At 43.1% G+C, this 16,175-nt stretch overlaps 2 protein-coding genes across 2 annotated transcripts; both read right to left on the reverse strand.

Moving 5' to 3' along the window:
- Positions 1-2,739: 2,739 nt before the first annotated feature.
- LOC118372119 (protocadherin beta-15-like) lies at positions 2,740-5,941 on the reverse strand. The gene has a single exon (XM_052488229.1). The coding sequence runs from the start codon at positions 5,853-5,855 to the stop codon at positions 3,399-3,401; it is 2,457 nt and encodes an 818-aa protein (XP_052344189.1). The 5' UTR covers positions 5,856-5,941; the 3' UTR covers positions 2,740-3,398.
- Positions 5,942-13,611: 7,670 nt separating this feature from the next.
- On the reverse strand, positions 13,612-16,175 carry LOC127913767 (protocadherin gamma-A11-like). Its single transcript, XM_052487014.1, has one exon. The coding sequence runs from the start codon at positions 16,024-16,026 to the stop codon at positions 13,612-13,614; it is 2,415 nt and encodes an 804-aa protein (XP_052342974.1). The 5' UTR covers positions 16,027-16,175.

A 16,175-nucleotide genomic window follows, 5' to 3' on the forward strand; every position in this document is an offset into this window, starting at 1 on the left:
TTATCTCATTGAAATGTGATGGGAAAAATTGCAATGGTGTGCTTTAGGACCATGCGGATGACTTAGCGCAGTAGGGTAGGCTGTTTGGAGTGTTAAAATAAAATATGTATACACTATCGAACAGTAATGGTGGAATGTCGTTTCTCTTTGCTCATTTTAGCTGTTCTTGCCATAATATGGACTTGGTCTTTTATCAAATAAGGATATCTTCTGTATACATCCCCTACCTTGTCACAACACAACTGATTGGCTCAAATGCATTAACTTCTTATGGCTGGGGGCAGTATTGAGTAGCTTGGCTGAATAAGGTGCCCAGAGTAAACTGCCTGCTACTCATTCCCAGTTGCTAATATATGCATATTATTATATGTTGATGTAAAACACTATGAAGTTTCTAATACTGTTTGAATGATGTCTGTGAGTATAACAGAACTCATATGGCAGGCAAAAATCTGAGAAAAAATCCAACCAGGAAGTGGGAAATCTGAGGTTGGTCATTTTTCAACTCATTCCCTATTGAAGATACAGTGGGATATTGGTCATGTTGCACTTCCTAAGGCTTCCACTGGATGTCAACAGTCTTTAGAACCTAGTTTGATGCTTCTAATGTAAAGTGGTGGTGAATGAGAGGGGAATGAGTCAGAGGTCTGGCAGAATGCTTTGAGCTAGTGCGCTCGTTCACGTGAGAGGTAGCTCGCATTCCATTGCTTTTCTACAGACAAAGGAATTCTCCGGTTGGAACATTATTGAAGATTTATGTTAAAAACATCCTGAAGATTGATTCTATACATCGTTTGACATGTTTGTACGGACTGTAACAGAACGTCTTGACATTTAGTCTGCTCTTGGCCTGAGTAGCAGGCAGTTTGCTTTGGGCACGCTTTTCATACGGACGTGCCCCCCCCCCCCTACTGCTCTCCAGGTCGCTGAGGCACTATTCCAGCAGGTCTTCCGGCATTATGGCATTTCAGAGGACATCGACTCTAACCGTGGCCCCCAATTCACATCACGGGTATGGAGGGCCTTTATGGAGATGGTCGGTGTCACGGTCAGCCTCACTTCCAGGTATAGGCCTCAGTCCAACAGGTAGGTGGAGAGGATGAACCAGGAGCTGGGGAGATTTCTGAGGAGTCCCTGTCAGGACCGGCAGGGAGAGTGAGCTCGCTTCCTTCCATGGGTGGAGTACACACAGAACTCGTTACGTCACTCCTCCACTGGGTTGACCCCCTTCCAGTGTGTTCTGGGTTTTCAGCCGGCCCTGGCTCCATGGACCCCGGGCCAGACCAAAGCTCCTGCGGTTGATGAGTGGTTCAGATGCGCAGAAGTGTGGAGCGCGGCTCACGTGAGACTCCAGCGCACCGTCCTCCGTCAAAAGGAGCAGGCAGACCGCCACCGCTGTGAGACCCCAGTGTACCACCCTGGGGTTCATGTCCGTCTTTCTACCAGGAACCTCCCACTCCGTCTGGAGGTGACGTATAGGTTACAGCTTCCCAGCGACTACCGTATCTCACCTTCTTTTCATGTCTCCCTTTTCAGGCCGGTGGTTCCTGGTCCCCTAGCTGATGCTGTCCCCCATGACACCCCTCCACCTCCCCTGGATATCAGGGCGGTCTGGCTTATGCCGTCAGATCTCTACTGGACTCCTGGATGTCATGGGGTTCGGCTCCAGTATCTGTTGGGCTGGGAGGGTTATGACCCAGAGGAGCAGTGTTGGGTTCCCGTGGAGGACATTCTGGATCCCAACTTCATCTGTGAATTCCACCTTCGCCGCCCGGACTGCGTCGTCCTGCAGCTGGAAGCCACGTGTCGGGGGGGCGACGACGACGACGACGACTCCTTCACTCCGGCATTTGACGTTGCCAGTATACTAACCACCGATCCTGGGATCCATCATTACGCACACTTGGCATCAATCATTACGCACACCTGCACGTCACCATCAGGCACACCTGGACTCACTTAGGTCCTTTCCCCAGTCAGTATTGTTTGTGTTTCATGTCTAGACGCTACTCTTGTTTGTTATATTGTTCGATGTTCCATTTTTTATTAAACTCACCACCTGCACTTGCTTTCCGACTCCCAGCATTTACGGTACAGCCCGTGTTAGGCTACAAACTATCCAAATTATCCACACATAATTTCAACCACCGTAGTCCTATAACATTCCAAAATATGAAATCCCGAACACACACAATATGCTCCATCCAAACTCAAATATGACATTAAAAATACATTTCAAAGCCACAGACAAGGCCTGTCATTTAGAATAATTTGTGCACCATTCTGGCATAAAAATCGACAAAAACACCCAATAATTATATAGATTAGCAAAAGAAAACGGTATTCCACAAAAACATGATAAACTCTCTATCTACAAAATGTAGGTGCAATCCAACCATCCACACTCATTTCTGCAGTGAAATGGCACCAGAGCTTTCTGAATGAAATCAGCAGGGGTGGAGTACTGTATATTACCTTCCTTTGCTGGTGAACAGCGACATTTTGAGTATCCCTACAAAACTATTATCTGATAGTGTGCTAAACACATTTTAATCAAAGTTGCTGGTCGACTGTATGCTTGCTTGATCAAAAAATTGGAGACAGGTATGCCACCCAGCATGAGCGAAAAAACAACTAAAAAACCATGGAAATATAAAACAACACATTTTATTTTAAACAATCGTAAACTCTGCACAGGTTAGGCCTACACTTATGTGAAAAACAATGCATTAGGTAGATTTAACTTCTAAATGATTTTTTCCCTAAAATGCACATGGAAGTTGCACTGTCATTTTGTCATCTGGAACTCATCAGTACAATCCACAACAACAGTGAGTAGAACTGACAACAGGAAAGTCATAGCCTCGTGACAAACAAGCACTCAGAAGAAGCCCTAACTCCTTTACAACAGAAACCGGACATACCTGCACCACAGACAGCGACATCCGCTACTGCTCAAACAAAAACTCCCTACTTTTCTCATCATAGTATAGTCCTACAGAGCTTTGTCAATTTTTCTATTTTGCAATGCCATCCAAGTAGGCCAGCAAACTGATTCCAAATAGAACCAGCGTATCAAATATGTTTTGTAACGTAAAAATTGTGCAGTAGGCAAATCGTTAAAAAAAAAGTTAATTTATCAATCCTACAAAATGTTTTGAACCACAATTCAAACAACATGTAATCTGCAAAATGTCAGCATTGCAATGAAGGTGTTGAATTGATAACATAATCGATTACACCATCATATTTGGAGCTACGTTTAGTTCTTTAAACAGTGGCAGAGGAAACAGACGTTATGACAGTCCCGTGGGAATAGTCGTTTTTATCCTGAACAAAATTGCTTTGTAAAAAAAACTACCTGCAGTTGTAAAACATCTGCCACAGAGCCTATAGAGTTATAACGCACGTCTGTTCAAATAAAGGCCTACCTCTGGGGATCCCTCGGAATCGCGAAAGTCTTCAGCAAATTCAGTTGTAGTTTTTCTCAGTGTCTGGTCCAAGGACAGCGTGTTGTCATTGTAAGATCTGAGGAACTTGAAGTCACTTGTGCGCGAACCTGTCGTTAAGTATGCGTCATAATTGTAGGTGCTGTGGAGAGTTCCCACTCCACCCCCCTCTGCGTAGTTGGGAGGGAGATACGCGCTGGGGATGGCGACCGCTCCGTCAAACAACAGTCTGGGCTTTCTCCTGCGGCAAAACCTCACGGCCAGGATGACAATAATGAAGGTGAGGAAAAATGTGGAGACGGACACCAGCGCGATGATCAGATAAGAGGTGAGTTTGGAATTGTTCTCATCATACGAGATATCTTTCAGTTCTGGCACCTCAGCCAAGTTATCAGAAATCACTAAATACATACTACAGGTGGCAGAGAGAGAGGGCTGTCCGTTATCTTTCACTGACACAATGAGGTTCTGTTTCATGCTGTCAGACTCAGAAATGTCCCGCTTTGTTCTGATCTCTCCACTGTGGAGACCAATAGTGAAAAGTTCCGGATCAGTGGATTTGACAATTTGATATGACAGCCAGGCGTTCTGCCCGGAGTCCGCGTCCACCGCAATCACCTTGGAAACCAGAGAGCCCCGGTGTGCAGCTTTGGGGACAAGTTCGGTCATGAATGAGTTCCCCTCTGGGGCGGGGTACAGTATCTGAGGAGAGTTGTCATTCACATCCGTTATGAACACACTAACTGTGACGTTGCTGCTGAGCGGAGGAGAACCGTTGTCTCTGGCCACCAGGTGGACTTTAAAACTCCTGAACTGCTCATAATCAAACGACCTCACAGCGTGGATCACCCCCGTGTCTCCGTTAACGGATAAAAACGAGGACACCGGGACACCGTTCACCTCACCAGGTAAGAGAGAATAAATCACTGTACCGTTCTGTCTCCAGTCTGGGTCTCGAGCAGTAACGGAACACACGGAGGAACCGGGTTTGTTATTTTCAGTCACGTGGGCTTTATAGGACTGTTCCTCAAACACAGGTGGGTTGTCGTTGACGTCAGCTACAGATAACTGAACACTTTTAGAGGAGGACAGAGGTGGAGAGCCCTCGTCGGTGGCAGTGATTGTAATGTTGTAATCAGACACCAGTTCTCGGTCCAGTTCGCCCGTGGTCACCAGAGAATAGTAGTTTTTGATGGATGGCACCAGCTTAAAGGGAAGGTTTTGCTGAATGGAGCAGCGGACCTGTCGGTTATTCTCAGAGTCTCTATCCTGCACGTTAATGATGCCCACCTCTGTACCAGGAGACGCGTTCTCAGGTATGGAGTGAGTCAGGGATTTTAGATATAGCTCAGGGGCATTGTCATTTATGTCTGTAATGTCTATAATAACTTTACTGTCCGAAGAAAGACCAAAGCCATCTTTCCCTTCAATAAAAAGTTCAAATTGCGTCTCTTCTTCATAATCTATTTCTCCTGTCACTCTAATTTCTCCTGTGTTCTGGTCCATAGTAAATACATTCCTTGCTGTTTCAGATACTCGACTAAATTCATACGTCACCTCTCCATTCAACCCCTCATCTGCATCCGCAGCACTCACTGTAACTGCTACAGTACCCAAAGGAGAGTTTTCTGGCAGACTGGCTTTATAGACGGCCTGGCTAAACACTGGGGCGTTATCGTTAGCATCCAGTACAGTGACGTGTATGACTACAGTACCTGATCTCTGCGGAGTGCCCCCATCTACAGCTGTCATCAACAGTTTCAACTCCTGCTGCTCCTCGCGGTCTAATTCTTTGTCCAGAACTAACTCACCGTATTTAATACCAGCATTATTCGTTTGCAAACCCAAAACAAAATTATTATTCCTTTGTAGTACGTAGCTTTGCACTGCGTTTTGTCCAGTATCTGTGTCGTGAGCTGCGTTTACACGATAGCGAGCTCCTTTCACAGCGGATTCTCTGATTTCTACCTTAATTAAATCCTTGGGAAATATGGGTGAATTATCGTTGATATCTTGGATTTGAAGTGATATATGATGCAACTCAAGTGGACTCTCTAGGACCAATTCGACTTTTAGTATGCATAAAACCTTTTCTCCACAAAGCCCCTCTCTGTCAATCCTCTCCGCAACAATCAGCTCTCCGGTACTCAGATTAATGTCACAATAACGTTTTCGGTTTCCTTCAGTATCAACACGGGCCCTACGAGCGGACAGCCTGCTCGCCTCCAGCCCGAGATCATTGGCTATATTTCCAATAACAGATCCTCGTTTCATCTCCTCCGGAAAAGAATAGCTCACGTCTCCATAGGCGGAGTGCAGCGGTAGAAGAAAGAAAGACAAGCAGAAGACCAGGCCTGACATTGAGAATCCTTTGTTCAGCATCCTTAGACTTCCAACGACATCCATATATATAGTTAAACAGATCGATGTAAGGAGAAAGTATTCCACAAAAAGATCATTCACTAGATTATCAAAACAAAATATGTGCGCAGTCTGACGGTTTACCCCTATTATTTTATGTAGTGAAACGAAACCAGAGCTTTGTTAATGACAACACCAATGGGTGGAGAGCTGTGTCTATTCTACCTCCGCTGGTGAACAGCGACCCTATGAGCACCATTCAGAAATTACACGCTGACATTGGGCTAATAACATTTCAATAAAAGTCTCAGATAGATATTATTCATGATCAAACATTGGAGATACATGATGTATGCCCCCAGCATATGGGGATAACCTAATAAGCACAGTCAGTAGCTTGACTTCAGTTTTAGAAGTTAGAAGCTGACAACCTGTCGGGGTATCTGGGGGTCCTCCCCCAGAATTGTTTTTGGCATCTAAAGCAAATTTTCTGCATTTCTACACAATTTAATATGACCCACGGCCCTTCTCGCTGTCTCTATTTATAACAACAAAAAGTAAACAAAAATGCCCACAGTCATCAAGCTATAGGTAAGAGATAGTTATTTAATATGTATAAGTGATTGATAAAACTGAACTGACAGCTCTTTGGTCTTGGCCATAGTGGGGTTTGGAGTGTGACTGTTTGAGGTTGTGGACAGGTGTCTTTTATACTGATAACAAGTTCAAACAGGTGCCATTAATACAGTTAAGAGTGGAGGACAGAGGAGCCTCTTAAAGAAGAAGTTACAGGTCTGTGAGAGCCAGAAATCTTGCTTGTTTGTAGGTGACCAAATACTTATTTTCCACCATAATTTGCAAATAAATTCATAAAAAATCCTACAATGTGATTTTCTGGATTGTTTTTTTTCTCATTTTGTCTGTCATAGTTGAAGAGAACTTGCACAATTGGTGGCTGACTAAATACTTTTTTGCCCCACTGTATATACATATATAAAACACATCCACCTACACATATACTGTACATTAACACACAGAAACAACACATCCTCCATATAATTCATCTCATAGCCCTAATAGTACTGCAGAGTTCATTTTACTAGCACACAATATAGCTGGGTCGCCTCGTCCTGCCCCTAGTGGTCAACCACCCTGCAGCTCCCAACCCAACACACTCCACTCAGCCTTAGGATCTTAGTGAAACATTCATTATTGGTTTCAGGTGTGTTAGGCCAAGGCCAGAGAGACAACCAACAGGACGGCAGATCCCCAGGGCCAGGACTGAGAAGCCCATCAGCTAGGGATAGCCAAAATAATTATCTCCCCTGACGTGGGCATGTTTTCAATACAGACTCCTTTTGTCATACAGTATTCCATAGAAGTCATTCAGACCTTGTAAAAGTTGCCCAGTATACCCTTAATCTTGTAATAAATCTAATCTAATGATACATAACGTGATATTTATGTGATCTATTGTGACATTGAACTAGCCAACATTGTATTACCACATGTTTCCTTTGCTAAACTAGCCAACATTGTGGTCCTTCTGTAGCTCAGTTGGTAGAGCATGGCGCTTGTAACGCCAGGGTAGTGGGTTCGATCCCCGGGACCACCCATACGTAGAATGTATGCACACATGACTGTAAGTCGCTTTGGATAAAAGCGTCTGCTAAATGGCATATATTATTATTATTATATATTACCACATGTTTCCTTAGCTAAACTAGCCAACATTGTATTACCACATGTTTCCTTAGCTAAACTAGCCAACATTGTATTACCACGTTTCCTTTGCTAAACTAGCCAACATTGTATTACCACATGTTTCCTTAGCTAAACTAGCCAACATTGTATTACCACATGTTTCCTTAGCTAAACTAGCCAACATTGTATTACCACATGTTTCCTTAGCTAAACTAGCCAACATTGTATTACCACATGTTTCCTTAGCTAAACTAGCCAACATTGTATTACCACATGTTTCCTTTGCTAAACTAGCCAACATTGTATTACCACATGTTTCCTGAGCTAAACTAGCCAACATTGTATTACCACATGTTTCCTTTGCTAAACTAGCCAACATTGTATTACCACATGTTTCCTGAGCTAAACTAGCCAACATTGTATTACCACATGTTTCCTTAGCTAAACTAGCCAACATTGTATTACCACATGTTTCCTTAGCTAAACTAGCCAACATTGTATTACCACATGTTTTCTTAGCTAAACTAGCCAACATTGTATTACCACATGTTTCCTTAGCTAAACTAGCCAACATTGTATTACCACATGTTTCCTTAGCTAAACTAGCCAACATTGTATTACCACATGTTTCCTTTGCTAAACTAGCTGGCTAACGTTTGCTAGCTGGCTAGCTAGCTCAAGTTGACAAAATACATTTTGGTCTGCTCTAAATTGCTTGTAAATATCTGGCAGTGTGACCAAGAAAAACATCACCCAGGGAATAGTGATTGTGATTATAGGCTGTGTGCCTGCAGTGCCATACAGAATAGACTGAGATTCATGACTGCTATGTTTCCACTGTTACTACAGAGATAATAGTTTGTTTCTAGCAGTTTCAAAAATGACCCATATTTTTTCAGATAGACAGGCCACATTATACACATAAAACATGTTGTTTCTACCTAAGGTGCAGTACCACTGGTCAGCTGTAGCCTAACACAGTGTTGGTGGTGGAACCTAGTCACGTGGCAAATTCTTTCCCCTTCCAGGATTATACAGCATTTCAAGTAGGATAGCAGCCTACACAAGAATAACTAATATTGGTAGCCATCTAGATGTTACTGTGGTATATTTTAGTCAATGGGGAGAGCATAAATGTCAATACCAACGGGACAGTGTCCTCCTTAGCTGTCACAACACTGTGGGATTCGGTTCACTTGGCTCTCATCTGTGCAACATAAATCATCATTTTTCATGCCTGGACTGTCTGTATAGCCTCTTTCGCCAACCATTTGTTTAATTAAAAAAACATTGTTCCATAATGGTACAGTATTAGCTAAACTTGTTCACTTTACCAGTAGTATGCAAACATTTGGTTACACAGCTAGAAAGGGACATGTGAGTCTGATAAAATAATATGTGATATTGCGTAACCTATAGCAATGTTGTATTAGTTAGCTAGGGTTTGAAGTAGGTATATCTATCTTTCTTATTTGTGTTTGTTCAATGCCTCAAATGATTTTATAAACTATGTAGGATATGTGCTGTAGGTTTGAATCAACCCAAGATGATGAACCCTGAAGACGGGACAAAGTGCATGACAAGGTGGCCCAGAGGAAGCCAGCTGTTTGTTGTCAACCCCTACCGTGCCCCATTCTCCCAAGAGCTCACGGAGTTTGACTGAAGACCTCTAGTGAGGTAAGTACCCATTCACACAACACCAGCTTGATATGTCCCTTGTCCCTGTCTTTTTACCCACAGAGTAACAGCCCTGGTGCTCTCTGTCTCTCATTCTATTCTTTCTTTTTCTATGCTTGTCCTAGGGGTGAGATGAGCTGACAAATCAGAACTGAGGAGGATTGTTACGGAGCCCGATGAGGAACACTGGATGCTGTGCTGTCTTCTCTCTCCTGGATGCTATACTGCCCTAACTGTCCTGCTGTGTCTTTTAACACCTCTGAACCCCCTTACCCCAAACAGGGTTGACCCTGATCATAGATTGAGCTGCATCATAACCTGGTACGGCAACTGTACCACCGCAGACAGAAAGGAGTTTCAGAGGGTGATACGTGCAGCCGAACGCACAATTGGATGGACACTGCCTGTCTTCCAGGACACCTACAACACCAGGTGTCGCAGGAAGGCCAAGAAGATCATCAGGGACCCCCCACCCGAGCCATGGCCTGTTCAACCCGTTTCCATTACTCAGCGCGGGCAGCACTGGAGCACTACGGCAAAAACTGGAAAACTGGCAAATAATTTATAACCCCAGACCATCAAGGCACAGATCTGTGGAAGGGTACAAAAAAAATGTCTGCATTATTGAAGGTCCCCAAGAACACAGTGGCCTTCAGCATTCTTAAATGGAAGAAGTTTGGAACCACCAATGCTATTCCGAGAGCTGGCCGCCCGGCCAAACTGAGCAATTGAGGGAGAAGGGCCTTGGTCAGGGAGGTGACCAAGAACCAAATGGTCACTCTGACAGAGATCCAGAGTTTCTCTGTTGAGATGGGGGGCAAGGACTGGGACTGGGGGCAAGGACTGGGAGGGAAAGATGAACGGAACAAAGCACAGAGAGATCCTTGATGAAAACCTGCTCCAAAGCACTCAGAACATCAGACTGGGGCGATGGTTCACCTTCCAACAGGACAATGGCTTCGGGACAAGTCTCTGAATGTCCTTTAGTGGCCCAGCCAGAACACAGATTGAACCTAACCGAACATCTCTGGAGAGACCTTAAAATAGCTGTGCAGCAACGCTCCACATCCAACCTGACAGAGCTTGAAAGGATCTGCAGAGAGGAATGGGAGAAACTCCTCAAATACAGGTGTTCCAAGCTTGTAGCATCATACCCAAGAAGACCCGAAACTGTAATCACTGTCAAAGGTTCTTCAACAAAGTACTGAGTAAATGGTCTGAATACATTTGAAATATAATTATTCTTATTTATTTTTTTAAATTTGCAAACATTTCTGAAAACCTGTTTTGCTTAGTCATTATGGGGTATTGTGTGTAGATTGATGAGGGGAAAAATGATTTAATCACTTATAGAATAAGGCTGCAACGTAACAAAATGTAGAAAGATTCAAGGGATCTGAACACTTTCCGAATGCACTTCAGATATACTGTACCAGTCCAAATTTGGACACACCAACTCATTCAAGGGTTTTTCTTTATTTTTTTACTGTTTTCTACAATGTAGAATAATGAAATAACCCATGTGGAATCATGTTGAAACCAAAATAGTGTTAAGCAAATATAAATATATTTTAGATTTTAGATTCTTCAAAGTAACCACCCTTTGCGTTGCTGGCAGCTTTGTACACTCTTGGCATTCTCTCTACCAGCTTCATGGGGAATGCTTTTCTAACATTCTTGAAGGAGTTCCCACACATGCTGAGCACTTGTTGGCTGCTTTTCCTTCACTCTGCGGTCCAACTCATCCCAAACCATCTCAATTGGGTTGAGGTCGGGTGATTGTGGAGGCCAGGTCATCTGATGAAGCAGTCAATCACTCTACCTTCTTGTTCAAATAGCCCTTACACAGCCTGGAAGCGTATTGGGTCATTGTCCTGTTGAAAAACAAAGTATAGTCCCACTAAGCACAAACCAGATGGGATGGCGTAATGTTGCAGAATGTTGTGGTAGCCATGCTGGTTAAGTGTGCCTTGAATTCTAAATAAATCACTGACAGTATCACCAGCAAAGCACCCCCACACCATCACACCTCTTCCTCCATGCTTCACGGCGGGAACCACACACGCGGAGATCATCCGTTCACCTACTCTGCATCTCTCACAAAGACATGGTGGTTGGAACCAACAATCTCAAATTTGGACTCATCAGACCAAAGGACAGATTTCCACCTGCCCAATGTCCATTGCTCGTGTTTCTTGGCCGAAGTAAGTCTCTTCTTACTATTGGTGTCCTTTAGTAGTGGTGTCTTTGTAGCAATTCGACCATGAAGTCCTGATTCACACAGTGTCCTCTGGACAGTTGATGTTGAGATGTGTCTGTTACTTGAACTATGTGAAGCATTTATTTGGGATGCAATCTGAGGTGCAGTTAACTCTAATAAATGTATCATTTCCAGCATAGGTAACTCTGGGTCTTCCTTTCCTGATGAGAGCCAGTTTCATTATAGTTCTTGAAATGCTCCTCATTAATTAACCTTCATATTTTAAAGTAATGATGGACTGTCATTTCTCTTTGCTTATTTGAACTATTCTTGCCATAATCTGTACTTGGTATTTTACCAAATAGGGCTATCTTCTGTATATCACCCCTACCTTGTCACAATACAACTGATTGGCTCAAACGCATTAAGAAGGAAATACATTCCACAAATTAACTTTTAACAAGGCACACCTGTTAATTTAAATGCATTACAGGTGACTACCTCATGAAGCTGGTTGAGAGAAGGCCAAGAGTGTGCAAAGCTGTCATCAAGGCAAATGGTGGCTACTTTAAAGAATCTAAAATATATAATATATTTTGATTTGTTTAACACTCTTTTGTTTACTACATGATTCCTTATGTGCTATTTCATAGTTTTGATGTCTTCACTATTATTCTACAATGTAGAAAATAGTAAAAATAAAGAAAAACCCTGGAATGAGTAGGTGACTCCAATGTTTACTGGTACTGTATATACAATATATTTAACCCCAATATTTCTCGCTTCAACTGAAGAGGTCAAAACAATAATCTAAGAGGCTACATGACCAATTACATCAAATATGGAACCTATCAACTTGCCTGTACAGTGTCAAATATTTCCCTGTAAATTTACATATTTATACTGTCAGCAGTGTTGTCAGGCAAATACTGAAATTTTAAATGCTTTACAGTATACAATATACAATACAGAAGTATACTGTAAATGAGCCTACTGTAATCATTACAGCAACACAGCTAATATTTAATTACAGTAATTGACTCTGTTGCCAGTATAATGCTGTACATTTACAGCATATTACTGTAATCTGTTTTACAGTACAATACTCATACTAATATTTTTACGGTAATTGTAATGAATGAATGGATGGATTGTTGAATAAATTAATTCAATTGAATGAGGAGAGGCAGCTTTGAATCTTACAGTATTTTAGTGTAATTGCATGGGATTGGTACAAGCAGGTTGGCTGCTATGTAATGTGTTTTCATATTACAGGGTATCAAATGTATATGAATAATTGGTCTTCAAAATCACTTGCATTTAACAAAGACTTCCAAATATTCAGTGACTACAGGGAAAAACAGACCAAGGACATAACAAATACTTTGAGGCTTGCTGCCACTCCAATCTGCCCCCTCTACATATTTCATTGTTGTGGCACTACCACCACATATATGTTAATTTAGTACACCACTCTCACTCACGGGTGCAACAAATGTCGTGTCTTACAAGGCACGCCTCAAAATGTGTTCATGAGCCAGAATCAACCATACCCACTATTAGTAACAATGTTTTTAACGATGCAAAAATATGGTAGGGTAATATATTCTTTGTGGTGGAATTATAGTTCCATTTTAAATACAGTACTTCTTTACAGTAACGTACTGTTACACCATTGGAATTGACGGTATCATTTACCAGTTTACGCCTAAATTCAACCAGATTGCATTGCGATTCATGACTTTTTGCTGTAAATAATGAACATGGTACATTGCTGTTTGTTTTATTGTACAATATTGTTAAAACAACAATGCTTGTATCCAAAGAAACGTTTCATTACCACACTGATTCAAAACTCAGTGTATTGAGTTACTGTGTGTGTGAGATGGGTGTTGGGGAAGAGAGAGACAAAGACAGAGAGGGAGATCGATTTAAAAATGGGATTGGGCACCACCTTAGATATATGATCAGGGGCAAATGTATTCGGAGTAAGAGGTTGGCACCTGAAACTGAAAATAGTCATCTACAGTTGGCATGAACCATTATTTATAAGAAATATGTTTTACAGGACACTTCCAATTAAAAATTAATAAGATCTTGTGTTGATTTTCTGTTGAAATTATAGAAAGGACTAAGAGTGTATAAACATGGGATAATGATGCACTGCCATGAAACAGGTGATTGTCTATGGGGGAAAAAATTGTACAACGCATCGTAGGACTAATTTTGTTTACAATAAAGGCCTACCTCTGGGGGGGACCCGTTGGAATCGCCAAGTTCTTCAGCAAAGTCTGTTGGAGTTTTTCTCGGAGTCTGGTCCGCAGGCAGCGTGTTGTCACTGTAAGATGTGACGAACTTGAAGTCACTTGTGCGCGAACCTGTCGTCAGGTATGCGTCATAATTGTAAGTGCTGCGGAGGGTTCCCACTCCATCCCCCTCTGCGTAGTTGGGAGGGAGATACGCGCTGGGAATGGCGACCGCTCCATCAAACAACAGTCTGGGCTTTCTCCTGCGGCAAAACCTCACGGCCAGGATGACAATAATGAAGGTGAGGAAAAAGGTGGAGACGGACACCAGCCCGATGATCAGATAAGAGGTGAGTTTGGAATTGCTCTCATCATACGAGACATCTTTCAGTTCGGGCACTTCAGCCATGTTATCAGAAATCACTAAATACATGGTACAGGTGGCAGAGAGAGAGGGCTGTCCGTTATCTTTCACTGACACAATGAGGTTCTGTTTCATGCTGTCAGATTCAGAAATGTCCCGCTGTGTCCTGATCTCTCCGCTGTGGAGACCAATAGTGAAAAGTCCCGTATCAGTGGATTTGACTATATGATAGGACATCCAGGCGTTCTGGCCAGAGTCCGCGTCCACCGCAATCACCTTGGAAACCAGAGAGCCCCCGTGTGCAACTTTGGGGACCAGCTCGGTCATGAAGGAGTTCCCCTCCGGGGCGGGATATAGTATTTGAGGAAAGTTGTCATTCACATCCGTTATGAACACACTGACCGTGACGTTGCTGCTGAGCGGAGGAGAACCGTTGTCTCTGGCCACCACGTGGACTTTAAAACTCCTGAACTGCTCATAATCAAACGACCTCACAGCGTGGATCACCCCCGTGTCTCCGTTAACGGATAAAAACGAGGACACCGGAACACCGTTCACCTCACCAGGTAAGAGAGAATAAATCACTGTTCCGTTCTGTCTCCAGTCTGGGTCCCGTGCAGTAACGGAACACACGGAGTTACCGGGTTTGTTATTTTCAGTCACGTGGGCTTTATAGAACTGTTCCTCAAACACAGGTGGGTTGTCGTTGACGTCAGCTACAGATAACTGAACACTTTTAGAGGAGGACAGAGGTGGAGAGCCCTCGTCGGTGGCAGTGATAGTAATGTTGTAATCAGACACCAGTTCTCGGTCCAGTTCGCCCGTGGTCACCAGAGAATAGTAGTTTTTGATGGATGGCACCAGCTTAAAGGGAAGGTTTTGCTGAATGGAGCAGCGGACCAGCCGGTTATTCTCAGAGTCTCTATCCTGCACGTTAATGATGCCCACCTCTGTACCAGGTGACGCGTTCTCAGGTATGGGGTTAGTCAGAGATTGTAGATATATCACAGGAGCGTTGTCATTAACATCTGTGATGTCTATTATGACGTTGACATATGATGCTAACCCTAAACCATCCTTTGCTTTGATGCGCAGTTCAAAATATGACATTTCTTCAAAATCAATTGTGCCGATCACTCTAATTTCTCCAGTCTTCCGGTCGATAGAAAATAATTTGTCATCTTCCTCTGACACGTGAGCGAAGTCATAGGTAACTTCCCCATTCACTCCGTCATCTGCATCTGTAGCACTCACGGTAACCACTACAGTATCTAAAGGAGAGTTTTCAGGCAGACTGGCTTTATAGACGGCCTGGCTAAACACTGGGGCGTTATCGTTAGCATCCAGTACAGTGACGTGTATGACTACAGTACCTGATCTCTGCGGAGAACCTCCGTCTACAGCTGTAAGCAATACTTTGATTTCATTGCTTTGTTCACGATCAAGCTCTTTCTCTAGAACAAGCTCAACAGTATGACTATCAACGGTCAATAGGAAATGGTCATTTTTTTGTAAAGTGTACCTTTGCACTGCATTCTGTCCTAAATCTGCATCGTGTGCCTGATCAAGTAAAAAACGAGCGCCTTTATCTGCTGATTCGCTCATTTCAATTGTAATCACTCCGTCCTTAAATTGCGGAGAATTATCATTTATATCTTGAACATGAAGACTAATATGTTGCACCTCCAAAGGACTCTCCAATACAAGTTCTTGTTTTAAAACACACGAAGCCTTCTTGCCACAAAGCCCCTCTCTGTCAATTCTCTCCGCAACAATCAGATCTCCGGTACTCAGATTAATGTCACAGTAACGTTTACGGTTCCCATCGGGATCAACACGGGCCTTACGAGCGGAAAGTCTGCTCGCCACAAGCCCGAGATCTTTGGCTATATTTCCAATAACAGATCCACGTTTCATCTCCTCCGGAAAAGAATAGCTCACGTCTCCATAGGCGGAGTGCAGCGGTAGAAGAAAGAAAGACAAGCAGAAGACCAGGCCTGTCACCGAGATTCCTTTGTGCCCCATCCTGGGATTAAAAACGTCAAAACACAATATGGCCTTGATAATACAATGTGAACAAATAGTATTCCACAAAAATATTCAGCTTGATGAAAATAATATCCTCAAAATGTTCAAGCAATCTGACCGTCTCCAGTCTTTTCCGCAGCTTAATG

This window comes from Oncorhynchus keta, chromosome 30, assembly GCF_023373465.1.
Source record: "Oncorhynchus keta strain PuntledgeMale-10-30-2019 chromosome 30, Oket_V2, whole genome shotgun sequence".
In the NCBI taxonomy this organism is placed as follows: domain Eukaryota; kingdom Metazoa; phylum Chordata; class Actinopteri; order Salmoniformes; family Salmonidae; genus Oncorhynchus; species Oncorhynchus keta.

Bases quoted from the DNA above. Each gene is read 5' to 3' on its own strand.
- LOC118372119 (XM_052488229.1), bottom strand. From the start codon at position 5,855: ATGGATGTCGTTGGAAGTCTAAGGATGCTGAACAAAGGATTCTCAATG.
- LOC127913767 (XM_052487014.1), bottom strand. From the start codon at position 16,026: ATGGGGCACAAAGGAATCTCGGTGACAGGCCTGGTCTTCTGCTTGTCT.